Genomic DNA, 21,114 nt, shown 5'->3' on the forward strand with positions numbered 1-21,114 from the left:
GCCTGGAGCGGCCCGTGCGGCTCAGTCCCCATCAGCCGTAGTGGTACACGAAGTCGTAGCTGCTCGGCTCCTTGGGGATGGGTGGTGGTGCTTCGGGGATCTGGATGTTCTCCAAGTCCAGGAGTCTCAGCTTCATTTCCATGCTCAGCAATGTGTCTAGGTCACTTTTAGTCAGCTCACTGGACATGTCCTTCCCCAAGAGAGCATTAAGCCCATCAATCCAGATACAGTACTGGGGAAAAAAAGGATAATTCACAACTCCAGGCATAAATGACAGATTATGTTGAATCTTTCCATCCATGCAACAATTAGAAATACTCCTATACAGCTTCAAAACAGGAAACATGGGAGGGAGTTAACCTATGGGGGAAAAAAAAACCCAAACCCCACGCCAAAACAGTGCCCACAGAGATTTCCAATGGGAGTTAGAAGCCTAGAGATAAGTATGACCCCATGGCTCTAAGAGAGGACCAATAGTTTCTCTTGTGCCATAACAGCAAAGGTATTTTAGGCATCAGTGTCTTATAGAACAGGGAAAAGGGAACAACTGACTGCATAGGAGGAAAGCAGCAGTCCAGACTAAGGAAAATTAAGAAAAAAAATTCCTACACTAAAGAGAAAGGTAACTAGGGGGAAAAAAAAAAAAGATTCACACTAAGCATTGGCAACATTTTCTAAAAATGAACCTGGTGGGAGACATCCTACTCAAGCCTTTAAAGAGAAGCAATTGATCCTTCTTAATCTCTGAAGTTAATTGCTTTATACTGCTTAATGACTATGTTTCTTACCTCATATTTATTAGGTGCAATGAAGTTCAAGGTCTCATCAGGATCATATAATATCGAAAAGGCCAATTCTAACACTTCCTGAATGGAAAAGAATCTTTCACTCATTGACTGAACAAAACATCACAGCATCTTCTGCCTTCTAACCCACTAAGAGAAGCTGCCTTGCCGCAGCTCAGTGCTTTCCCATACCGCTATTCTGAGCAACTCTGAATAGCCCATAGCACAACCAAACTGTGCTCACAGCACCTAGCAATCACAGATAAATACTAGGAAAAGGCCCAGATATGAGATAGGTTTTGTAAACAATACACCTGAAATGTGGAAGACCATTTGCTCCTGTTGCTTGCTTTCACAGTCTTCAACTCCACAGCACTGGATATTAATTACAGGCAAAAAGGGAGCACTTACCTTGTTTTGTTTCAGTGCACTTTTCTCCTTCATGTGTGGACAATCCTTCCCTGTGACAATGGCTTTGATGTCTGCAACTGGAACTAACAGTGAAAAAGCAAAACTCACAAACAAGAAATCCTAACCACGAAAAGACAGAACTTTGTTTTGTCTTTGCAACTGAGCATTGTTCCTGTTCTTTTAGCTCATTACTGCAGTTTTCCAAAACACACTACCAGTAACACATCCCTACAGTTGGCTGTTATAAGAAGTACCAAGCCATTCCAGGACTCAAAGGATCTGAGAAAGGACCAAAAGTTGATCTCATCTCAGTCCGGGCTTCAGCCACAGCTCTTTTTCTCTCATCTCTAGGATGGCACTCATAACAGCCTCTAGATGGCAGAGCACTGCACACTGCACAGTGTGCTTAAGAGCAGTAATCGGGACTTACTTTTTTCCTGTAGAGATTCAAAGGTCACTTCCCCCTGGGCATTATCTTCCAGATCTCCATAATGTAGCACCTTGTGATTCAGAGCCAGGCGACAATACCAAAACCTTTCTGGAACCCATGTCAAGTTAGAATATGCTGAGCAAGACCGTTCACATAACATCTTACAGCCACTACATTACAGTCACCCCACCCAATCTCTCTACTCCCCCAATTACTCAGCACTGCTTCATGTTCATGAGGAGATGTCTGTGTTCTTAGAAATGCACATCTGTTCCATCCCAAACTACTGGCTGGTATAGACAGCCCAGGTAATGAGCTTTCCTTTTTGGCAACACACCTGCTGACAGTTTAATGCATTAGATCTTATTTGCCTACAGTTCTTCACGTGGAAAAAAAAAAAGCAGTAGACACTGTCACCTTACCTTGTCTTCTGCGATTTCCAATTTTTCGGAAGCTACTTCCCTCACAAAGCCTGTTCAGGCGCTGTTGCTTTATCAGCTCCAAGATCTCAGGTTGGATTTTCTCTCTCAGTTCCCTGGCAATCAAATACGGAGGAGTAAGCAGAAAATGGAGGTAACAGCAAGCACCGAACACAGCTGTTTTTACTAGGCACTTACACAATAGGGGGTGACTGGAAGTCATCTTGGCTCATTCGCTCAGACTGGCGTAGTCGCAGAATCTCAGAATAGCTCAGGCTGCGCAGTTTGCTCTTGAACTGGTCCAAGGAGTTTGGTTTAGAGGGAAGAGCCCGTGTGATCTGTTCCCTCACAACCTGCATAACCTGAAGAGGTTAGGCAGGGATAAAAGCAAGTCACATTCTTGCTGCTTAATGGTAGCAGAGAACCAGGGCACAGCTCAGTGGCAACAAAGAATGGACATAGAATAACCAGGGCCAGGAGTGTCAATGTACTAGTGACTTTCAAGATCCAGAAGAACAAATAATGACCTCAGGTCATACCAAATAAAAGTTGGGCCATCCTCCCTTACAGCCCACGTCAATGCCCTGTCATACCTTCAGCACCCTATTCTTTAACCAAGTGTACAGTCTGCGTGAACATGTGCTGTTTTGCAAAAGATTCTACAAAAATACCTCTTCTCCACACTAACCTTATTAAAATCTTCTGCTGTTGCCCTCATTTCTTTCCAGGTCTTGTTCAACAGCTGGATGCAGATGGCAAATAGCTCCTCAAATGCACGGTCATGGGTGAAAAACATAGGATGATAGTCATTCCGGCCTTCATTAGCTTCAGGAAGAAACAGAAACCACAACCATGTGAGCATATTGCACAAGAGCTACTAAGAATAACTAAAATCCACTACAGTGACAGAAACCTGATGGTGTACAATAGTACTAACTCAAAGAGATTAAGACAGTTCAACGCTTCGTGTCCCCATAAACAGTCTATATTGGGAATGGCAACTGTCCCCATGCTTCACCATACAAGCCTCTGTGACTTGTGCCCTTTTCATACTAGTCCCTTCAAATGACTGCTTGCAGTTTTCCCCCCCACTCTCCTCTAGTAGTATTTCTTATAGTGGTTCATTTTCTCAGAGTGCCGTTTTGAGACTGCCAGAGCTACTAAACTTTTCCCAAGTTCATGATGGTTTCTAGAGTGTTTATTTTATATAGCACCCTGCTGAAGCTTCAGCAAGTTGAAGCCTCTACTTGTGTCAATTTTTCAGGAGAACCAGAGTGCCCACAACAAAATTTCTTACTTTACTTTGATACTGGTATTATCACAAGGACACAGACAGTGCAAGTCCAAGGTGCCCATCCTTACATGGCAGAAGTGAGATCAAGGTACAAATGCTTGTGAATATTGGTCAGCCTGTAAGCTACTTCCAGAAGCATCAGCCCAGCAACTTGGAAAGCTGGGGTAATAAATGGTACTTACGGAGTTCCCCAACTTGCAAGATCTCACAAAGCATCCTGGTAAGCTCAATGGCACTGCGCCCGAAGGGACACTCATGCTTATCTTCTCGACTGCTGTTCTCCAGAACAATCTACAAGAAGAGGATGCAATACACACTAAGAGCTGCTGAGGTGTTGGTATCGGTAACAAACAGCAGCTTTACTTACCCTGATATAGGTGTCCTGATGAAATTTGGCCAAGTAGAGCATGTTGTCCAAAGCCAGCATCCCCGGAGGAGTCTGAGTAAAATCCATGGCTGGATTGATGTGATTCTGTGAAAAGAGTGTGTAGAGAAAACCCAAACAAATTAACTCAAAGAAATTGTGTGAGAACCTTTTCTGAACGAATTTTATAACTGCCTGTCCCATCAAGCACTCCCTCATATTTATCCAAGAGGTAACCTTGGACACCTGCTGACAACGCTACCTGAACTTTCTAGAAGAGAAGCTGATTAAAAGTTCTTCACAGAATAGGTGCATATGGTAAGTAAATATTTCCAGAGAATATGCCTAGTGAACCCTGGCATTTAACCAATCAGCAAGTTCACAGTGATCTTCCTGGGAGTCTGAGTGTAGCTGAATTTCTAAAACTCAGATACAGAAGTATGGTAAAGCAAACAGCTATTTCTGTTCCTTATTTCACCACAACCCTGATGGAGATCACTTAGATTGTCTTTACATGCTTTACAGTCAGCACTCTCCCTAGATGCATACAGTGAATCCCAGCATCTTGTAGTCCTTTGTGTACATGGCTTTGCGTTTTTCTGTTCCACTGCCAGGGACGGTGTTGCTGTCAGACTCTGCATCAAATGCAATTCTTCTCAACTCAAATATGATGTCTCTCTGTGCCTGAAGGACAGAAGGCAGGGAAATGGTAACATGTGATCAATCACTAGACCAGTACTTTCACATAATCCACAGTACCACCTCTGCCTCCAGACCACTCCCAATGGAATACAGAGAGATGCCAAACATTGCATAAGAAGAGGCAACCCATTTCAAAATGGTAAGTTTCAGTATATTGGGTAAAGCAAAATATTTGTTTGCATTTTCCTTTGCCCAAGTTTAGTTAGAGGCAATTTCTAGGCATTCAGATAATGCTAAGGCATTTCTCACTCAAGACTACAATGCACCAAAGAACTAAATAACAGACACCCTAAAAATGCCAAGTTTCCTTGTATACTGCAGGGAAATGAATAAAAAGATGTGCCCTCCACAGAGGTGGAGTAATCAGTTTGACAACTGGCATCACAATGGTCAGGAGAGGAATATATAGCTTACAGCGACCATTTACATCTCTAAAAGCTCCATAGCATACAGCAGGATAATCATGAGCATACCCTAGTCTCAAAGACTACAATGTGAGGGGTAGTTTTGAAACTTTATGCATCATGTACTGCAAATTCTTATGGAGCTAAGGAGCTCAGGAATAAGTCCCCTTATAAGTCCTATCCTATCAGATCTTACTCAGCTCTACTAGTGACCTGATCATTGGGATCCATCTTGGTCATCATTCTCTCTTCCAGGAGATTAAAGGTCAGGACCTGTAGCACATACAGCTGATGTGCCATTTCTGTTTTAATCGGGCGGTTTCCTCTGATCACATGCTGAAAAATAAAGGACAGGGTAGAAACGAAGAGAATACAAATAAAGACTGAGGTATTAGCTGTAGGCATACATCAGGCTGCATGTACATCTCTGTATATGAAGATTCAGCTATTTAACATCCATATTCCATCAGAAGCATAACGATAATGCTCTGTAACAGCAGGAAGAAGCATCCCGATAACTCCCTTTTGAAAAAGTGGCTCGAATTTCACCTTTGAAAGAGTCACGTTTCTGGAAGTGCCCTAAGGGCAGCAGAATTTATGCTCTCCACAAGTGAAACCTCTAATGAGAGAACGTTAGGAAGCACTCTATCACTTAAGACATACTTACATTCAGGATTATAGACCTCAGGTGCTTCTGGGCAAATGCATTAGCCATTTCCTGTTGTGGAATTCAGAGATGAAATAACATGAGTAAAATATAAACAAAAAGCCCACATTGTGCAGAAAAGAGAGAAAGACGGAAGCCTATGAATTGAAGATAGCACTGGCACACAACAAAGTGCTTTTACCACAGACTGTCAATTTAGCAGGGCATCTCACCACAAAGCAAGCATCAAGTTGGGATGCAAGGGTCATCTTTACCATGGCACAACTCACGGCTGGCTCCCCTACAAATCATCATTAATGTGGTGAAAGGCACTAGGGTAGTCAAAAGAACAGAAGAAAATTTAGCGTAACATTGGACATCTAATGATACTTCAGTATCAGAAGATATGGCAGCAGGGATGTTGTGGTTTAAGCCGGCAAGTAGCTAAAACAACCACACAGCTGTACGCTCCCCCTCCCTCCCCTCAGCAGGATGGGGGAGAGAATTGCAAAAGAAAAAGGGCGGAACTGATAGGTTGAGATAAAGACAGCTTAATAGGACAGGGGGAAAAAAAAAAAATACAAAATGAGTGATGCACAGCACAATTGCTCACCACCTGCTGACCGATGCCCAGTTAGTTCTGAAGATGCAGCCCCTCCCCAGCCAACTTCCTCAGCTTATATACTGAGCATGATGTTGTATGGTATGGAATATCCCTTTGGCCAGTTTGGGTCAGCTTTCCTGGATGTGTCCCCTCCCAGCTTCCTGTGCGTCCCAGCCTTCTTGCTGGAAGGCCAGAATGAAAAGCTGGACACTCCTTGACTGCTTAACATTTTTTTCATCCTAAATCCAAAACGCAGAACTATACTAGCTATCAGCAAGAAAATTAACTCTATCCCAGCTGAAACCAAGGCAAAGGAGCATACTGTGGGCTGCCCAGAAAAATGTCATCTACAAGAAGTTCCTTCAATTAGCATTTGACAACTTTCCATACCTAGGTATACACCCAAGATAACATGGGCTAGAGGATGCAGTTTTCAGGTCTCCTCCCTCTCAAAAACTATCCCTCTGAAATTTACATTTCCTTTGTCTCAGTTCCTAAAGAGATGTTTACAAGTCAATTTAAGGACAATTTGCAGAAGCACGTAAGTTTACAAAAATAAAGGGTAAATAATTTTCATGCTTAAAGGAAAGCTTCCAGTTTCGCTCTTCACTGCATGCCTGCCTTCCCCAGATGAGGACAGTTCCCCAATCATCAAGTCATGACGAAATAGTCACAGCAGATGCAAGATTTGCTGCAAGCCTTCAGTTCCAGGACCAATTACACATGCACATGCAAAAATCTAACCTGTGCTTTCCTTGTAAAATATGAAGATGCACTTTTTAAAATACCAGCGATCTCACTACACCTGCTAGGAGAGTGGTACAAGTGCTAATGTCAAGATGGAATATTATCAGAAGTTTGTTGTTATAAGCGAAATCTTCGTGTAAGAAATATCTGTTGGGCAATACATCATCTGGAAGAAGTCCAAAAGAACTGCCAGTCTGAGATTTCTTCACGTTCCTATGCAGTGCAGATTGAGAATTGGAAGCAGATGTGCAGTCTTAAGACGATTGCACTCAATCAGCTGTACATTCTGCGCAATCCAAGACTGTTCCAACAGCTCATATCAACCCTGCTCTTGAAAGGCTTTATAAGGAGTCTGGTAAAATGTGTATATTAGCCTCATTCCAAATCCCTATTATAATTTTTGCTCCAGACACAAACCTCCTAAAACAAGGAAGTGGTATGCTGGCTGATAGCCAAGCCATAATGGCTGCAAGTTCGGCAGCACTCATGTTACAACCAAGATGAGTCAGTGCTTGTAGTTGAAGTAGGAAGTGGTTTCAGAGATAACACACTGCTCTCTGAGTCATTATGTTTTTAACTATGACTTGTGAGATGTAGTACTGAGTATAGAACAAGGCCTGCTGTTAGGATTTGTTCATGCATGCTACACGATGAATCCTTACTCTGAAGGATCAGTTTGTATATGGGATGAAGGAACAGGTGACTGAAGTAGATAAACAGTGGGAAGGACAAAGACAATTAAACAATTCTAAATAGCATAGTAAGAAGCATAAACACGCACACAGCATAACCACTGCTAAGGGATTTATGTTCTGCTGAGAGTCCAATAATGCCCACTTTGCTGCATGATGGGGGTCATAGAATCACAGAATCACTTAAGTTGTAAGAGACATCTTGAGATAATCTAGTCCAACTCCCCTGGTTCAAGTAACATCAGACAGAGCAGGTTGTGCAGGACCATGCCCAGTCAAGCTTTTAACATCTCCACTGATAGACACTCCACAACCTCTCTGGGTAACCTGTTCCAGTGTTTGATCACCCTCATACTAATATTTCTTTCTTTGTGTGTGTGTGTTCAGGTGGAATTTCCTGGGTTTTAAGCTGTACCCACTGCCTCCTGTCCTGTCAGCAGGCACTATTGAGAAGAGTTGGGCTCCCTCTTCTTTATTCCCTTCCATCAGATATTTATACACATTGATAAGACACCCCTGAGCCTTCTCCTCTTGAGGTTGAGCAATATCAAACCTCTCAGCCTCTATTCATATGAAAGATATTCCAGTGCCTTAATCATCTTCATGGCCCTTTGTAGTCACGTGGATTGGGTTGAAGGAGGGAAAAAAAAAACCAAACACGAAGAAAGAGGGAAGAAGTGAAAGATCCCTTGGATCAAAAATTCTTTTTGCTATGAAGTTTAGTATCTTGTCCAAATTACCAAGAGAGGAGTATGGTCTTCCTTATTTTCACGTGTTAAGCATATCCATTAATTTTTAGAAATTATGTAACGTTTATTGAGACCATAGTTTCCTGTCTGTAGGCACTGCATCCTTAGCAAAAGTGGAGCATTCTCTGTGCCACCCAGAAAATCTAAAAAATGTACCAGAATCTCAAGATAATGAAGGTTCCAAATCAACCTATTAACGAGTGGCGATTCCCCTGGAGATAGCACAGGGCAACAAGCATTCTTACACTACAATTCCCAACGGAAGAAGTCACAGATTAGGCAGAATGTATGCTCTAGACCCCAATCAGCACTCAGTTTTGTGACTGCTCTTCACAGACAAACACTCTACCTTCAGAAGGATGCAGCTGGATATGAAACTGTCATTAATGCCAATGAGATTTGAGATATAAACTCAGGCTGTAGTAAGTTTAAGGAGATCCAGACTGCTAAAGAACTGGTTCCAGTTTTAAAATTGGTTCATCTAGTCAGTCTTGTACTATCAGTCTCCTTTTACGACCATCTTTATTGTCTTGTGTGCACAATAAGTCATTCAAGATTTCTCTTGCTACTGATTCTTCTCCCCTTGACAACCCAAGTACATCACCAGGAGTCCTCCCACCCTTCTCCCTAGGCTCATCCACTATTTGAAGCCTGTATGCATTATAACTGAAGAAAAGCTGACATGCCTACAGTTCCGCATGACCAGCCCCCAGGCTTGAATTACTTACAGTGATGGGCAGGTCTAGTGGGTTAAGCAGCTTGTCCTGCTGGCAGAAAGCAAAAAAAGGCACAGAGAGAAGCAGACAGGGTTTAGCTTGGAGTCCAAGAAATAAGGCACAAATGGGGCACTAGAGAAGAAAGGCTTAACACAGCAGAGTACACAATACAGACATATGCACATCTTGCATGTAGCTGAGATTTTGGGGTTTTCCTCAGAGCAGGACAGATGTTTCTTTTCTTACATTTGCCAGCAGGAACGAAAGGTATCTTTTTTGGGGGAAGGGGAGGTGGGGTGTTTGTTTAGTAAGTACATACAACCCCAAGGACTCTATCCAGCCTACCTCTCCCATATGGAATTAACTTTCTTCAAAAAAAATTTCCATGCTGTATGGACGGTTACTTTCTCAAGGGTCTCTGAAGGCCTTTCAGATTCCTTTCTGAGCACCTTCTAAACGTAGATGTGCTACTCCAGAACACATTATTAATGGGACAGTACTTTTTCTGCTATGTTGCCACACTGAAACAGCTCTTGGCAAGTAAGTTCTTGGCAAGGTTTGAGGTCTGCCTTGCTCAGACAATATGATTTCTGAGGCATAAACAGCCAGCCAGTAACCATTATTCAGGTTTAAAGTAAAAAAGCAAGAACAAACCTGTCTCTTGTCCTCAGGTGCCTTCAGGAAGAGGGCATTGATCAGGGCAATGGCGTATGTCTGAATCTCTTGGTTTGAGCTGCAGAAACAAAAATTGGAGGACTGTAAGAGAACAGAGTATAGAACATTACAGCTTGCTGCTTTGCTTGTGCTCTAAGAACATTTACTACAGCTATCTTGCATTTCAACACACAAGCAGGATTCAGGTAAACTACTTTCATGCCATCCAACTCTTCATAAGGCCTGTAAAAAGCTGACAGAAATTGCTGACTGATAGCTCCATTGTTCAGAAGATAGTGCAGATTACAGCCCAGCAGAGCTCAGAATTCAGCACCACCACAGTTTGTTTCCAATGATGAAACTATCTCTGTAAAGCCTAGTTGGACTGCAGTCTGTTATATGGATACAGCTAGAAACTTATACGGAGCAAGTAGTTTTTCCTCCCCTATGTTGATTGAAGCCACCAAACGCATATGGAACTAAGGGGGAAGCATGTCTCTAAGACACTGCCTTCCAACCTCAACAGTTTGACCCAACCCACATGTCTTTTTCTTATTTTCACTGAAGAGTTTCTTCAGGTAAACGGTGCTTAGTCCCTTCCTAGGTCACACAGAGCATGGGGTTTCACTCGTGATGTTTTGAATAAGTTTCCAAATGCTGATTACACTCTTTTCCATTCCCATCTTGATGCTCTATCAAATACAGTTTTGTTTCTTGCTATACTACTACTCTTGGGAGACTTCTGCAGAACTTCAAGCTCTTCTGACTAAAAGAAGTCCAGTGCATCACCTAAAGAATTTGTGTGTGTGTACACTTTTAAAAAAAAAATTATATACATATATGTATAAAATTAAACTTTTATAAAACATCTTTTAGCTTAAATAGCTATTTTCCCCACTTTGGCATTTATCCCTGGCATTTCTGTGGATAGCAACCATATTCTCTCTTCTATTGCTCCCTTCCAAATCTTCTTCATTTTGGTCAACTTGCCATACTTCATGCAAATGTTCATGCATAATCCTAGGTTTTCCTTGGGTCTCCAAGCTTCACAAGCCTCTGAAGTCTGTCACTTCACCTCTTCTACTTTCCTTTTCAGGGTTTGCTGCTCTTTTCACTACAGTGCTTGCTTTTTGACACAGCAAAACAACTTTTAAATTAATTTCTCCTCTTCTAACTTGTCTTTCAGACTTGTTTCCATGGTCCTCTTCTTCCAGAACTTATCCTCTGTTAATTGTTCCCTGCTTAATAGTCTTGCTGAACAAACACTGTAAATTCTGACTCACTCTCCAGTCTCTCCTCCTACAATATTCCCTGCACAGATACTTTCTTCAGCAACCTTCTGTGTTCTGGAAGCACTTAAGCATATGAGTATATGTCTTGAACAAAGATATTTTGATGAAACAACTGCACAGATGTGTTCAGTGGTAGGCCCAAACCTGTGTTTTACTAAAATAGCAATTATAAAGCTGAAAGAACATATAGTCTTTACAGAAAAAAGTTGCTGCAGTGTTCATGAAAACTTTTTTAGCTTTTCTGTTAACCAAGTTCAAATGTATAAACACTCTAAGCACACAGTGACATTGATGCAATACATTGTTTGCACTATAATTTTGTTAAACTACTGTTAATTGATTAAGGAATATTAAACACATTCACAAATGATGCTTTTCCACATTTTCAGAATTAAAAGGCTTGAGAAAAAAAAACAACCTACTTAAAGCTCTAAAAAATGCATGTTTTGTTTTTTTTTTTTAATGGAAGAGCAAACAGCCTTAAAAGCCAGATATTAATTTGTCAGTTCGTTTGGAAAGACAGGAAGGGAAGGTGGGGAAAAAAAGGCAAGAAAAGCCATTGTTTTCTTCCTTAATATGCAGGACAAAACAGAAGATGATGAGGTCTTCAATTCTACTGGAAACAACTTAAAGAGGGGTGAAGGTAACAGATGACTGGATGCAGAAGCTTTGGAAAGTTGTTTTAGTAAAACGCAGGTTTGGTCCTAACACTGAACACACTTGTGCAGTTGTTAGAAGCAAAATATCTTTGTTCAGCACATATACTCATGTGCTTAAGTGCTTCCAGACTACATTTTTTCCAGGATCTTACTTTTTTTTTTAAGTCTAGAAATCCTGAAGTTCAAGTAAAATGTCATATCAGTAATACTTTAAAAATAGCATCTTTTAAACGTAAAAGGATGTATTTTCAATTGAATAGACATTCATAAAATTGATTTAAATCACACCACTGTTGGGTGGACACTCACACTTGCAGATGAGAAATGAGCTGTCCCACGGTGATCTCTTCTGCTATCTTCTGATACAGAGTCTGACTGTTTAGCACCATGCTTTCTAGAATGGCTAGGGATCGTTGGAGAATGGAGACATCTACCATAGGCTGACTCACATACCCTGCAATCTGAAAACAGATGAACTAGCAGGTCAACCAATGCCCATCCAGGAAACCTTGTGTCAAGTGAGAAAAGGTAAGGGAGACAGGTTTCAGATAGCTGTGTGCACTGTGCTCTCAATGAATACTCAGCTTCTCAGAGCCATCTTGCTCTTCCTTCAAGGTGCATTAAAGCAGAAAAAGAAAGAGCATCCACTCACCCCCTTTACCCAAACTTACTTGTTTGATGAACGTTATTGAGACCATGTCCCAAGACACAATACCATGGTCCATGAGCTCCAAGAAGGCAGTCAGGGTGAAAGCCAACATCTCACTGTAACTAAGAAAATAGAGTGCAGTTACAAGAGATCTGGTAGCAAGGAAAAAGCCTGTCCAAGATGAATATGCTGGGTAAGAGAAACATGTCACCACCTTCCCCTAATATAACAGGCTGCAGTTTGGCAGCTGGGTAAGCAATAAAGTATTTGCATTGATGAAGACAATTTTATTTGTTTTATGGAATAATATTTTATGTTTCCTAATTACAAGCACAAATTAAAACTAGCAACAGTAACTCCCTAGTCTTGCCACCAGAGACTCACAACCACCTGGATCAGTACCTGGCTAGTCAAAGGAATAACAAGAGAAGCAGCAATGCAGTATTTATTCCTGAGCAGCGTCAAGTATCACTACTCAAATTCAACACTTTCATGTGAGGGGAAAAAACAACAAACCCAACCAAAAACCAGCAAAATGCAGAATATTCAGTACAATGACCATCAGCTAAAAAAAGACCAACTTGAATAGGGGAAAGCTTTTTAAGCTGATCATCTGAAAATTTAAACCATCTGCAAATGCTAGGTTTTTCAACTGTTGTCAGATTTGAGCTCCAGAGGAATTTTGTCTCACAAACATGCAGAAGTCTTTGGAAATCACCTCCACACACATGCAAAAAATGAACAAACATGTTTTAACATGAGAGAAAAACAAAGAAAAATTATCATTCTACAAATATTGGGACCCGGCTTGAAATAAAACGAAAGCACAGCATGATCTGTAGAAAATCTAATACATAACCACAAGACAGAAAGGTAAAAAAGACTGAGGGAAAGATTGCAAAACATGCTGAATATATATTAGTTGCTAATATATAAGAAAATAGAAGACCTATAAATGTTGTGACAATAAGTTATCAAGACTTTAAAAGTGCTTTCAATGAAACAGAACAACTATAATGGAAAAGCCAAGTGAATTATTTGCATCAGAGTTCACCGTGCATGTGCTTGGGGAAACGTCCAGAGCAGAGTTTGTTTTTTTTAACTTCTTTTGTTTGTTTTTAAGAGAGAAGAAAAGTCTTCAAATCTGTCATTTGAACATCACTAGAAAACATTCTGGAACAAGCCATTAATGTGAGAAAACAGATCTCCATAAGCAGATGATATTCACTGAAGAATTCCAAAGGAACCATGGTAAAATGAAACATTGCCAAACTACTTATTGTGCTCTGCAGAAAGCAGCAAACATAATGCCGATTTTTAGAGAGGACTTGAGCGGAACCTGAAGGACCTTCTGGGCATCTAGGTATTTGTAAACAGTAGGACAGGTGGAATCTATAATAAAAGAATAATACCACTAGAAGAAAAAGAAACATTTAACAGGGAAGAATTGCTACAGCTTTTTTAGAGAGAAGTTATGTTTCACATCTGTATGTGTATTTGGTTTATGTGGCAAGGTTTTGGTAGCAGGGGCTGCAGGCAGTTTCTGTGAGGAGTGGCTGGGGCTGCCCTGTCCCACATAGCTGGTCCCAGACAGCTCTGTGATGAACCTACCACTGACTGAGTCCATCTGCCAAAGCTGGTGGCACTTCTCTGGAAGCATGTTTAAGAAAGAGTAAAAAATGCTACACAGCAGCTGTGAGAGAAGAGTGAAAAAACATGGGAGAGAAACAACCCTGTAGACATCAAGGTCAGTGAAGGAGGAGGGGGAGGAGGTGCTGTAGCAGAGATTCCCCTGCAGCTTGCGGAGAGACCACAGTGAAGCAGATTGTCACCTGCTGCCCATGGTGGAGCAGATATTCATACTGCAGCCTGTGGAGGACCCCATGCCACAGCAGGTGGAGATGCCCTGAAGGAAGCTGCAGCCCGTGGGTGCCCATGCTGGAGCATGCTCCTGGCAGGAGCTGCAGCCTGTTGACAGGAGTCCAGGCAGGAGTAGGTTTCCTGTCAGAAACTGTGGCCCACAGGGAACCCACGCTGGAGCAGTTTGTTCCTGATGGACTGTGTCTTGTGGGGGACCCATACTGATGCAGTTTGTGAAGGACTGTATCCTGTGGGAGGCACCCCACACTGGAGCAGGGGCAAAATGTGATGAGGAAGGAGCAGCAGAGACGAAGTGTTACGGACTGACCGCAACCCCCATTCCCCATACCCTTGTGCAGCTCAGTGTCGGGAGAAGGCAGAAGAGAGGGAAGTGAAGGAGTAAAGTTGAGCCCGGAAAGAAGGGGGTGGAGGGAAGGTGGTTTTACTTTTGTCTTTGTTCCTTACCTTCCTACTCTATTTTTAATTGGGGAAAAAAAAAAAAAAGATTTTCCCCAAGTTGAGTCTGTTTTGCCCAACCCATGAGCTTTTTCATTTTGTTTTCTTCCCCTGTCCTGTTGAAGCGGGGCAGTGAGAAAGTGGCTTGGTAAGCACCTGGCAGCCAGCTGAGGTTAACCCTCCCCAATACTGAAGGGCTCTGAACACATCAGTAAGTCAGAATGAGAATAGTTAAGTACAACTCCTGGACTTCGAAGATTTTTATGAGGTGCTTCACTGAAGTGTCTTAAAAACCCCAAAACACTCAGCTGCTAAAGGGTAAAAACAAAAGCCCTTTCTTGCATTAATAACCAACTGAAAGACAAGAAACAGAAGGGTAGAAATTAAATGGTCAGGTTTCGAACTGATTAAAAGTTACAAATTTCCCCACAACAGCACAGTAGTACTAGAAAGAGCTAAGAGCTAGGGGAAGCATGGAAAGAATGATTAGCACTCTGGAATGGCTGCCATAGTTACAGTGTTAATGGACTAAGAGTGCAGCTTAGAAAAGGCTTGACTAAAGGTTGATATGAGAGAGATATGGTTATGAATGGTACGGAGAACACAGAGGAGTTTACAATTTCTCATAAAAAAATACGTAGAGGGAACCAAAAGGCAACGTGTTTAAAATAAAGGAAGTATTTTCTTCTTATAGGACAAGTAACTGTGGAACTTAATTTCCACACAGTGCTGTGGACATCAAAAGGATAAACAGATTAAAAAATGAAGAAGAAAAATCTATGGAAGAAACACCCAAAGGTTCTTAAAACAAAGAGATACAATTTCTGCTCAGGAAAGCCAAAAGTTGAAAACTGCTGGAGACTAAAGATTGTGAACTTTCGCTTTATACATTATTTAGTCCATTCCTTAAGAGGAACAGACCTTTGGCCTTCATAGCAACTCTTCTTATGATGCAGGTCAAAAAGTACTGACCATGTATAGAAGAGCCAGCAACATGCTTGCTGCTGTCTGGCACATACATGCCACCAGTTCTACAGGAATGTTCTTGTGTGTAACTGCATGTGGGTTACCTTCTCTCTTAGACCGCAGATGAATAACTGCTTGGGGAGATTAAGACCACATGAAAGGTAATAACAGTTGTTTAAATTATCAAAGTGGCCTTTCAATACAAATGTCACACATCATAAATGTCTCCTCTTTTGCCTCATGAGGTTTAGCAAACGGCTAGAGGGACTTTGTCTCAATTAATAGATTGGCATTTGCTATGAGATTAGTTGCTTAATGCCACTTCAGGAAGTAAAATTAGGCCCTTATTTGAGGCCCTGTTCCAGAGCCCTGGAATACAGGAAACTTACTGTGACAGAAGCTTGGTCCCGCTCTCCACAAGCCGTGTCAGCACTGTAATCCCTTCCATGTTGATGAACTCTGTGGCAAAGGTCACATCTGCTGAAAGTTTAGCCAGTTCCTTCATGGCATCAAGTCGAGCTTCCATACTGTGTGACTGGATCCTCTCCATCAGCTGGCGAGCTGCCCTGGACTGGGAGGAAAGAGGGATGATGCCAGTTACAGACAAGTCACCTGCAGTCTGAGTTCTGCCAGCATCAGCATTCTGTCAGAAGTCCATGGATCATCAGAGAGTGCACAGCAAGTATAGAGAGATACCAGCAATGACAGGACAAGTAGCAGCAGGCAGCAAGTCTAAGATAGACTAAAAAAAGGCTGCACTCGGCAACAGTTAACAGGCAAGCAGGAGGCAGGTAAAATGCTATTTCACTTGTTAATGCTTGTTTTTCTTCTTGGTGAGGTGAGTGGAGGTGGATCTAGAAATATGGAGTGAGACTGTTAAAGAAATATAATGTTAAAAAAAATCTCTCATAGATTCAAAGAGAAGCATAAGCTCATTGTCTGTATCCACACAATATTCCGTAAGATTTCTCAGACATAGATCAATGATAGCCTCTCAACCGCCTCTTGCCCAAATAAAATCTTTCTGTTCTACTCACTCTCAGCTATATGCCATGACAAACGTTTAAATATGACCTTAAACAAAGGTTTAAGAATTTCAATAAAAAGGAGGCTGCCGCAGGTCTGCAAAAGACAACTGTTGAGGTCACAATAGCAAGAATTCACTAGGAACAACTCCCTCTGCATCAAATTTGTCTCTTTTTTTAATTTCTGCATTAAGTCACCAGTACTGTTGCTTTTCAACTGGTAATATGAACTACACTCATATTGAGAATGTGTCTGTCAGGTGCTTTACAACATGCTAATCTAGGAGATGCAATAAAAATGTAGACTGGATTTATTTACAGAAAGTTCTATAAAAGGGCAGAGCATCCAAAGGAAAGATACACACCACAACCAGGAATGAAAACAAGAGTGTGTGCCTCATTGTGCAGAATAGCCCACAACACAGGTAAACCCCTGCAATTTAGGCAGAAGGACAAAAAAAAACCCTGAGAAGCAAGAAACAGCCTGTCATACGTGGATAGTTACTGAGAAAAAGGGATGTGAGGAAGCACTTACCGGGGAGACTGCCAGCTGTAGGATAGTTCCATTTTTGATGTCACAACGAGTCTGAAAGAAAACATAAACTTTAAACTGCAAAAAACTGGGAGGGGGGGAAGAATGCAACTGGATCTACAAAGCACATCTGTACACAGAAGTAAAAGGGTTCCTATACCACACAACCCTACTGAGGGTATTGAATTGAGTTACTGAGTCCTCGCACCTATGGGCATGCAAAGGGAGAAGTGCAAGGCTCCTCAGTTGAGTGACACCATTCAAGTCGGAGTATTTTTGATAGCAAAGATGCTGCCCCTTAAGGATTAGAAACAGTATTGTTCCATGACACTAGCCCAAGGCATTCTGCACTCTCACCCAGGACATCAGCAAATTGCTACCTCTCACACTGACCTGCTCTGTGATGTACAGCTGAGGACCATCAGCATACCGCAAGGTGTAGTATTCAGGGTTTGGCAACGACCACCTAGCAGAGGAAGAAGGACACATAAGCTTCTTCCTCCTTTTCTTCTGGCTCTCAATTAGGAACAGGAGCTTGATCCCACAAGGGTGGAAAAGAACTTTCAAGCAAAGCTTAAGCATGGGAAATTAGGTGTCCCAAAGAGGAGAGAAAACACGTTCCTCTTGAGGGGGGGATGGGACTTCAGTCTACTCTAAGTCGAGCTCTGGGGAATGTCTAAAGAGGCCTGCACTTCAGGAACAGGAAGATGGGCCAATCCTGAGAGACACTGACCCTAGGGGCATACATACGCACACACTCAGAATTTGAATAAAGATGCAAAGCCACTGTTTTCCAGGAGATCCTTTTCTTCCCAATTTAAACCCTGGCCCATTCCATGGCCAAAACTCATAGCAGGCAGCATGGATCGTGCTAGCAGCACATTGACAAGCAGCAGAGACTTTCCACAGTACCCTAGCAAGATTTGTCAGGGGGAGAGACTTTCTCCACAAGGGTTCTCAGAGAGCTACTCACCCATCACAGACCTCCTTGATGATGGATGCGAGAGGCCTTTTCTAGAACAGAAAGAGAGTCTCCTCAGTAGCCATGTTCCTCTCAGTCAGAAAGGAATACTGCCCATTTCTGTGCTTCCCTCATTCCAGTATTGAGGTTGTGGTGCATTTCCTCCCCCATCTGGTTACCAGGTCTCACCTGATCTATTTCTAGCAGCTGGGCATTGGCACCTGGCCACTCAACAGCTACTTTCACAATGTCCGAAGGTGGTGGCATCACTCCAGATTCCTCCAGGTGCCTTTACAACAGCATACACCCCCACACCTGTTAAAAGAAAGGATAGTGAGCAGTTCTCTGAAAAATATTTCTGTTGTTACACTGCACCTAACACCAACCTGCAAAACACTACGTAAGAGCTGCCTTATGATTTGCTGGGCATGCTAGGGACAAAACATCCAGTGCACCATATATCAAGGCATCATACTAAAATAGCATATTGTGAAATTGTATGCCCAACCTTATCACCTAAGGAATACTTCTGAGAGCTTGTTGGGGTACTCACACAAGAAGGAGAGTCACTCTGATCAGCAAAGCCCCATCTGCCATCCGCTGGCCGTATTGCCAGGTCAGTTTGCAGGACTACTAAAGCAACAGCTCCCTAGGCTCATCTGCTGTCTGTACATGAGAGGGGGAACATACTGTCCAGGTAGCCCCCCTCCCATGGGTTGGTCTTTACTGAGTCCCACTCATACTTCTCAGATACCTTGAATGACTCAGGATACCCAAACAGGCTTCTAGGCAGAGTAGCAGCAGCTAGCTTTATCCCATTCCCTTCCTATAACATCATAAATCCAAAACATGAACACCCATCACAAAAGAAAAGTTAACTCAGCATTTGATCTCGAGGTCTACCTTTCACTCCTTTATCTGCCTTAGAGCATAAGCTTGTGTTCAGGGTTTGGTCCCAGACAGTTGTCAGACATGCTGGTTTGTGCTTCATCTGGCAGTAAGAGGCTGTAAAGAAATGTACTTGTTCAATTCCTTTTTAGTCCTCTCCTAGGTGGAGGAAGTAGCTCTGCTCTCTCCCACAGAGCCATAGCGAGAAAGTCACATGGGAGAGAGACAACCCTCCCCATAAGCAGTTCTCAGGAACAAAGGCTTCAAGCTGCCAAAAATGAGATCTGACCAGACACAAAAGTAATCCTGTCCTTAAGGACTCCTCCTAAGGCTCAATTTTCAGCATACCCTGAATGAAACCGTAAGCATGCGAAGAACAATTTCCCAGCTCCTGTGGAAGCTCCTATTTCTCCTATGAAGGCAACCCAATCCCCCTTTCCCAGAATAGAGATGAGACAGTGCTGAGCAGGGACATTGTTTCATAGTAACATATTTTCCTGACTTCCTTGATCAGCTGGGAAAGAGATGCTAAGATGGGCTAAGACCTGAAAGGAAATCAGCAGCATTTGGAATTTTCCTGATGCAAGGCAAGTAAAGAAGAGAGAACTTTCCATGGATCAGCAAAGACCAAGCAGCTGCAGATACCTGGCCCAGGAAATTGGTCTACATGACTGTACTGGAAAAGGGAACTGCTATGAAATTAGCTAAGTCTACCACAAAAGGTGTGTTTGCTTGGCCTGTGTAAGACATTGACCTAGAGATCTGCTGATGCTCTCTAGGTATTCCATCTTGGTATTGCATGTGCACAGGAACACCATCCTCCTCCACTCCTACGACAGCCAGACTTTGTCCTCTACCATCCCATCCCTTGGAAAGTATATGGCAAGGTAGATTTGGAATTTCATGATATTCTGAAAATGCACAGCTTACTCCAGCTCATGGTGATGGTTACAGTCAGTGCTCCTGGCCTTCTCTTTCCTTTTTAGCATCTATCCCAAGAGCGGAATTACTGTAAGACTATCTCATGTGGAAAAGTGCCAGTCAAGTTAGGTTCAGCTTTGCCAGTTTCTTTAAAATAACATCCAACCTTTCAGATAAGCAGCACAGCATCAGCTCAGACTAACATATCAAGAAAGAGCTCGCCTCAGAAAAGCAACAGACTCAGTGCATCAGTCAGGTTGAGCAGGTCTTGGGGGTGATGACAGAACAGCATTTATGTGATTCCTGTCATACAAAATTGCAAGTTAGAGTCAAGCAGTTACACAGAAAAACCCTGATATTTTACTTCCTAATGCTGAAGGGAAGACAACCAAGCCATCTCCCACTCCAAGATTTGCTCTGGATAAAAATGTTAACACTCTTATCTTAACAACAAACAGGAAAGCCTGTCCTTCAGAGAACTCCAGCTTGGACAAGGTGACGTCACACAAACAAAGAGTGCTGATATGAAAGCTCAATTAAATTAGTGTTTCAAAGAAGCCTTCACAGGCCACAGAGTTAGGCTAATTCACAGACAGCACTGAGCGTATGCTGTCCCATGGAAACACTGTCTCCAAATCCCATGGGCATGTGTTAACATACTCCTCTTTCTTCACAAATGTTAATTACCAGTGTTCTATTCTCTCACTCCAAGATAGAAACATACAATTTACTCTTTGCTAAGAGAGACATGTTAAGTTGCAGCAAATATGTTCTCAAGAGGCCTCTAATCCTAAACACATACAGAGCTGCTTGGTGCTATTTTCATTCCCATTACAATCAGTAAATTGGACTCTGCTCCTTTCTTCTACACTTATTCTGAAGCAGCTGGTCTTCTTTTGTCCAAAGCAAGCTAGGAATTTAGGAAATAACGCATAAGGAACCCAGGACCAGAATAGCACCTTGCCTCATTGCATAAGCAGAGCAAAGCACTTAGGAATTTGCATAAAGACAGGAATGCTTTGAACCCAGATATATTTAGAAGACTGTAGCCCCCTGTACAGCACTTATTATTGAGGTTAGTATCCATAGTAAGCCTACCTATACCAGTTGTCCTCAGGCTGTTCATAAGTCAATGCCCAGTACTTGCTATTTCTGAGGATAGGAAAATTCTGCTAAGCATGCCACACAGAAAGTCAGAAGAGTCCCTCCTGATCCTAAAAAGCTGACTTTCTCTAATATCCAAGCACAGTGTAATAGAGACAAGGCAGAACCAAGAAGGCCTGCTGAA

The 21,114-nt window shown here is 42.3% G+C and overlaps 1 protein-coding gene across 1 annotated transcript; it reads right to left on the reverse strand.

The window, feature by feature from the left end:
• Positions 1-2: 2 nt before the first annotated feature.
• On the reverse strand, positions 3-19,024 carry ELMO2 (engulfment and cell motility 2). The gene is made up of 22 exons (XM_010290555.1): positions 18,940-19,024; positions 18,207-18,332; positions 18,030-18,070; positions 17,450-17,522; positions 17,060-17,110; positions 15,889-16,070; positions 12,240-12,339; positions 11,878-12,029; positions 9,618-9,696; positions 8,976-9,011; positions 5,477-5,527; positions 5,023-5,145; positions 4,253-4,387; positions 3,707-3,811; positions 3,522-3,630; positions 2,734-2,870; positions 2,244-2,407; positions 2,049-2,161; positions 1,627-1,734; positions 1,197-1,279; positions 789-866; positions 3-232 (listed from the first exon to the last, which is right to left on the reverse strand). Exons 2-22 carry the CDS (start codon positions 18,282-18,284, stop codon positions 32-34), a joined length of 2,199 nt encoding a protein of 732 aa, XP_010288857.1. The 5' UTR covers positions 18,285-18,332; positions 18,940-19,024; the 3' UTR covers positions 3-31.
• Between the last annotated feature and the right edge of the window lie 2,090 nt (positions 19,025-21,114).

This window comes from Phaethon lepturus, unplaced genomic scaffold, assembly GCF_000687285.1.
Source record: "Phaethon lepturus isolate BGI_N335 unplaced genomic scaffold, ASM68728v1 scaffold35047, whole genome shotgun sequence".
NCBI classification, from domain to species: Eukaryota; Metazoa; Chordata; class Aves; order Phaethontiformes; family Phaethontidae; genus Phaethon; species Phaethon lepturus.